The sequence below is a fragment of the Entamoeba nuttalli genome (genome assembly GCF_000257125.1).
Source record: "Entamoeba nuttalli P19 unplaced genomic scaffold asmbl_2374, whole genome shotgun sequence".
Lineage (NCBI taxonomy): Eukaryota > Evosea > Mastigamoebida > Endamoebidae > Entamoeba > Entamoeba nuttalli.
Window position 1 is genome coordinate 1 of NW_008575272.1, and position 5,326 is coordinate 5,326.

A 5,326-nucleotide genomic window follows, 5' to 3' on the forward strand; every position below is an offset into this window, starting at 1 on the left:
TACTTTTCTATTTGTCCACTCTTCTATTTGGTGAATTTCTTCCACTATGTTCATTTCTCTTATTATTCTTATTCTCTCCTCTTCTTGTTTCCTTTTTCTTTCAGTTTCATCCATCGTATTAAATATTCATTCTCATTTTTTAATAGCTTGTTCATTGTCCAAAAACCATATTAAAGTCATCAAATTAACAACTGCATTTTGACATTATTAAATTAAAGTATTCTTGTATAGTTGACATGTATGAAATCCATATATGTTCTGTTGTATCTGTTGATGTTTTAACAAGTTAATTGACAAAATAAATTAAAAAATAACAAACTATATGTCTGTTTAAATGATTCAATAACTAACATGAACTATCCTCATTAATAATATATAATACTGAAATAAATTCAATAAATAGTTATTGAACAAAGAAATAAGAGAATAATAAGTAATTAAGATTAGATTATTTCAATTTTTTGTTTAGAATTATAAACTACTAATAAAAGATAATCTTCTGAAAAGAAACAATACAAGAAGTAAAAAATCATGTTCAATTAAACATGTAATACGCATCTACCAACTTTGTAACACAATTCTTTTGGTGTTAAGTCTTTATTCTTTTCTTGGAATGCAACTGTACTTAATTTTAATGATGTTCTTAAACACAATGCAGGATTGCTAGAGGTTTCACATTTGTTATACATCTTTTTCATTACTTCTTTAGGAGACATACGATCTCTTCTAACTTTTTGTAACAAGAATGCAGCAAGATTTCTACACATTGTGCATTTGACTTTAATTCCTTCAAGTCCATTTGGTGTTTTCTTTTCACATTCTTTAGCAATTGAAACCATTTTATTTAATCTCTTTTTGAGTCTTAACTTATACATTTTTTCATCCCTTAAAACTTCATTCATACGTTCATCAAGTAAATCAATTTGAGTATAGAAATATTCTGTTCCTTTATTCTTCTTAATTTCTTTCTTCTTTGTTAATAATTCATTTCTTCTTTTAAGTAATTCAGCATGTTGTTTCTGGAAATTATGTATTCTGAATTTAGATAATCGTTTGACTCTTTCAACATGTTTTAATAATGCATTTTGAAGTTTCTTATGTTCATGCATAACTTTTTTTAATTTATTTTTAATTAATTCTCTAACATTCTTTAATTGTTCCATTTTATCTTCTGCTCTTTCTGAAATAATGTCTCCTGTTTCATGAACAGACCTATATAATTTCTCAATCAATCTTTTATTATTTACTAATTTACTTCTTAACTTTCTAACTCGTTTAGAACTCTTTTTCATTGCTTTAATTAATTCTCTTGATTTACGTGCTGCTTGTACAGTTTTTTCATCAATAGATCGAATAAAGATAACTTTATTTAATTGTTCTAATCCACCTCTAACCTTACTTTCTTCATTGTTAAGAACTACTAATTCTTGTTTTAATTGTTTCATTCGAAGTGTGTTCTTCTTAAGTTCTTCAACTGATGCACTTTTAGATGATTGTAAAATTCTATTTAATTCATCAGCAATTGCTTCTTTACGACTTCTTAATCTATTTAAATGACTTTTGACTTCAATAACTTTCATCTTGATATCTTCATTTCTTTTTCTAGTTGCTTCACTAACTTGACTTTCAATATCTGCAACTCTCTTTTCTCTTAAATTAATTTGTTGACTTAATTCTTCAACTCGATGTTGTAATTCTTCAACAACTTCTGCATATTCATTGTGATTCTTTAAGACAAGAATTCTCTTTGTTGCTCTTTCTTTACTTTTAATTAACACTCTTACCATCTTTCTTTCACTTCTTAATTCATTTTTCAATTCTTCAAAGATTTTATCTTCAATTTTTTCGACACTACGAATAGCTATTGATGCACGTGCATGTGCAGTTGCCAATCTACGAACAACATCATGAAGGTCTTCAATTAATCCTGATTTTTCTAATTTATTACTTGTTTGGCTTATTTTTTCTCTTAAAATACTTGCTTCATTTGATAAATCATCTTCTCTACTTTTTAATTCTTTAGCAACAACTTTCAAATGTTGATATTGTTTCTCTCTTTCCTCTTTTATTCTTTTTTGTTCATCAATTAGTCTTTGATTTGCTTTTTGAACTTTCTTGTTAATTTCTGGTACTTTTTTTCTTAACAACTTAGCTTTTTCTGAGAATATTCTACTTTGCTCTGAAGTATATTTCTTATTAGTCATAGCGCGTTCAAGTCTTTCAATTCTTCTTTCCATTCTTCTTTTTTCTCTAATAGCATCTTTTTTAGCTTTCTTAAATGCAGTTACCTTAATTTTTTGATACTCTTTTTGAATTCGTTTCAAATCTTCATCATAGTCCTTTCGTGCTTTTAATTGTGCTTTACTTAAAAATGATAAACGTCGTTGTACTTTTCTCATTTCATTATCATTGCTGTTATATTCTCCTCTTAACTCACTTAATTTAGATGCAGCAATATCCTTTAAAACTTCAACAGTTTGTTTCTTCAAATATGCTGTTTGTTCATTAATTTGTACTCTTAATTTCGTAATTTTATTATTTAATGTATTAGCTTGTTTTCTATATTTCTTTTCTTGTGCATTTAATCTATCTCTACGAGTTTCATATGCAATTCTTACTATTTTAGATTTATTATAAACTGCAACACGTGCTGCTAACATTGTTCTTAAGTTCTTTATTTGTTTAATAGTAGCAACTCGAACTTTCTTAAGTTGATTAATAGTTTCAGTTAATTCTATCTTTTTACTGGGTGTAGTAAATTCACTTTCTAGCAATGGTAATGTTTCATTAATTGATTTTCTTACTTCTTCTAACTTAGCAATATAAAGTTTTCTTGTTTCTAACTTTTTCTTCATCCATGAAACTACTCTTTGTAAATTCTTTACTTTTAATTCTGTAAGTCCTTCAATATGTGCAACTCTTTTAGTAAGAAGAGAAGTTTGTTGCTCTTTGTCTTTAATATCTCTTAATAATACTTTCTTATGTCTATATAATCTACGTAATTGAACAATTAATCTTTTTTGTTCATTTTCTGATTTTATTTTTTGTTTCTTAGCATTTTGAATAGTTTGTCTTAAATCTTTATCTAATTGTTCTTTTAATTTAATGTCTTTTTCTTCTCCATTCTTTTTTAATTGTTCTTCAAAAACTGAAAGTGATGTTTGTTGTTTATTAATGGATTCTTGAGATACTTCAATTTCTTTAATTTTTTCTTTAATCTGACTCTCTACATCAATTAATTGTTGTTTCATTACAGTAACATCTTTGCTCATTTTATTAACTTCTCCTTGTAACTTTCCTTTTTTATGTTCTACTTCTTTTTGTGTAGAGTTAATAATTCTTTCGTATCCCTTAATAACACTTTCTACAACAGTAGAAAATCGTTGGTCTTGAATAGAAGTATTATTAGTTTTAGTTGCATTTTCTACCTTAGTGAAATTACTTTGAGTGACATTACTTTGAGTAATATTATTTTGAGTAGAATTGACTTGAGTCTTGTTATTGTTGAGTGTTTTTTCCTTCATTAATAAGTTCTGTGATTTTTTTTTCAATGTGTCCCATAATGAATCTTCAAAATCATCCATTTCCTATATTATAAATCTTATTTTCTCACTTTATTTTTTTCATCATAAAATATCTCTTTACTTGAACAAAAACAAACAAAATCTTCTTCAAGTGAATGGGCAGTGGTATATACAAAAAGTATACAGAGAATGAGATATAATCTTCTCATGTTTTTGATATTATGAAAAATTCAGTTATGAGTTCATTTTTTATTTTTTAGTCTTTTTTAAAAATCAACCACTTCCTTATCACAAAAATTTCAATTTTTTTATTTATTTAGTTTTTATTTTCATCTTTTTTTATTATTTTTCAGTTCTTCTATTTCTTTCTATAATAATCATTTCCTCCTAAAAGTTATATTTAGTATTTTTCAGTTCTATTTTAAAAACATTCATAAAAATAGCAAAAAATGAAAAACACAAAATTTTCGATTGACTTTAAATTCCAGTGATGAGTAAATTCCAATTTGATACACTTCCTTGTCGTATCGGGACTGATTCATTTAAATATGCTGTTCACCCATATCCTATTAATGAGAATGTTCCATTACATCCCCATTGGGTTGCTGATATGGATTATCCATCATGTCCAGTTATTATTGACGCCATAACAAAAGCAGCTAAGACAGGGATATACGGATATTCCAATATTCCAAAAGACCTTTATAAAATTATTTCACAATACTTAAGCAAACAAGGATGGGAATTAAGTGAAGAACATTTAAAAGAAGTAATGATATTATCTCCAGGAGTAGTTACAGGAATATCTGTTGTTTTAACTGCATTAACAAATGTAGGAGATTCTGTAATGTTTCAAACACCATCTTATCCACATTTCTTTGAGTCAGTTGAAGGTATAAATAGGAAAGTAGTTAATAATCGTTTAGTTCAAAAAAATGGGGTTTGGAGAATTGACTTTGAAGACTTTGAACAACAAATTATTTCTGAAAATGTTAAAGCATTTATATTATGCTCTCCACAAAACCCAACAGGAAGAGTCTTTGATAAAGATGAATTAGAACAAATGATCAATATTTGTAAAAGACATAATGTAATTATTATCAGTGATGAAATTCATTGTGACTTATTATTAACAAAACAACATATTCACACTGCCTCATTACCAAATGCAAAAGACATAACTATTACTATGTTAGCTCCAAGTAAAACATATAACATTCCAGGATTATCACAAGCCTTTATGATTTGTGAGAATGATGAAATGAGATCAAAAATTTTCCATGTAGCAAATGGATTATCTATTTGTTGGGGAAGTTTATTTGGACATATTGGAATGAAAACAGCTTATAGTGGTGAATGTTCTGAGTGGTTAAAAGAGTGTCTTGAGTACATAAAAGGGAATGTAAAACTCATTACAGAATTTATTCAAAACCAACTCCCATCAATTCAAATTACTCAACCAGAAGCAACATACTTATTATGGATGGATTTTTCTAAATATGGAATTAGTTCAGATAAAATTGATGATCTTCTTGGTCAACGAGGTATTATCTTTAACCAAGGTAAGGCATTTGGAAAAGGATTTGATTTATTTAGAAGATTTAATGTTGCTACTTCAAGAAAAGAAATTCAAAGTGTCTTAGATTTATTATATGATGCCTTTAAACCTTATGAAAAATAATTTAAATTATGATGCTAATGTATTCTTTGGTTGTTTATTTTTTGTAAAATTCTTCAGTACTTTCAGAAAACTTAATAAAATAAATACCTTTTTATACTAAACTAATATCATTAAGAAAATA

General features: G+C 26.6%; 2 protein-coding genes across 2 annotated transcripts; one reads left to right on the plus strand and one right to left on the minus strand.

The window, feature by feature from the left end:
* Nucleotides 1–539: 539 nt before the first annotated feature.
* On the minus strand, nucleotides 540–3,733 carry ENU1_021540 (hypothetical protein; the record flags this gene model as incomplete). The annotated part of the gene is made up of 2 exons (XM_008857008.1): nucleotides 540–3,587; nucleotides 3,662–3,733. The coding sequence occupies 2 exons, from the start codon at nucleotides 3,731–3,733 to the stop codon at nucleotides 540–542; spliced, it is 3,120 nt and encodes a 1,039-aa protein (XP_008855230.1).
* Nucleotides 3,734–4,014: 281 nt separating this feature from the next.
* On the plus strand, nucleotides 4,015–5,205 carry ENU1_021550 (aminotransferase, putative; the record flags this gene model as incomplete). Its single annotated transcript, XM_008857009.1, has 1 exon — nucleotides 4,015–5,205. The coding sequence occupies one exon, from the start codon at nucleotides 4,015–4,017 to the stop codon at nucleotides 5,203–5,205; it is 1,191 nt and encodes a 396-aa protein (XP_008855231.1).
* Nucleotides 5,206–5,326: the final 121 nt, after the last annotated feature.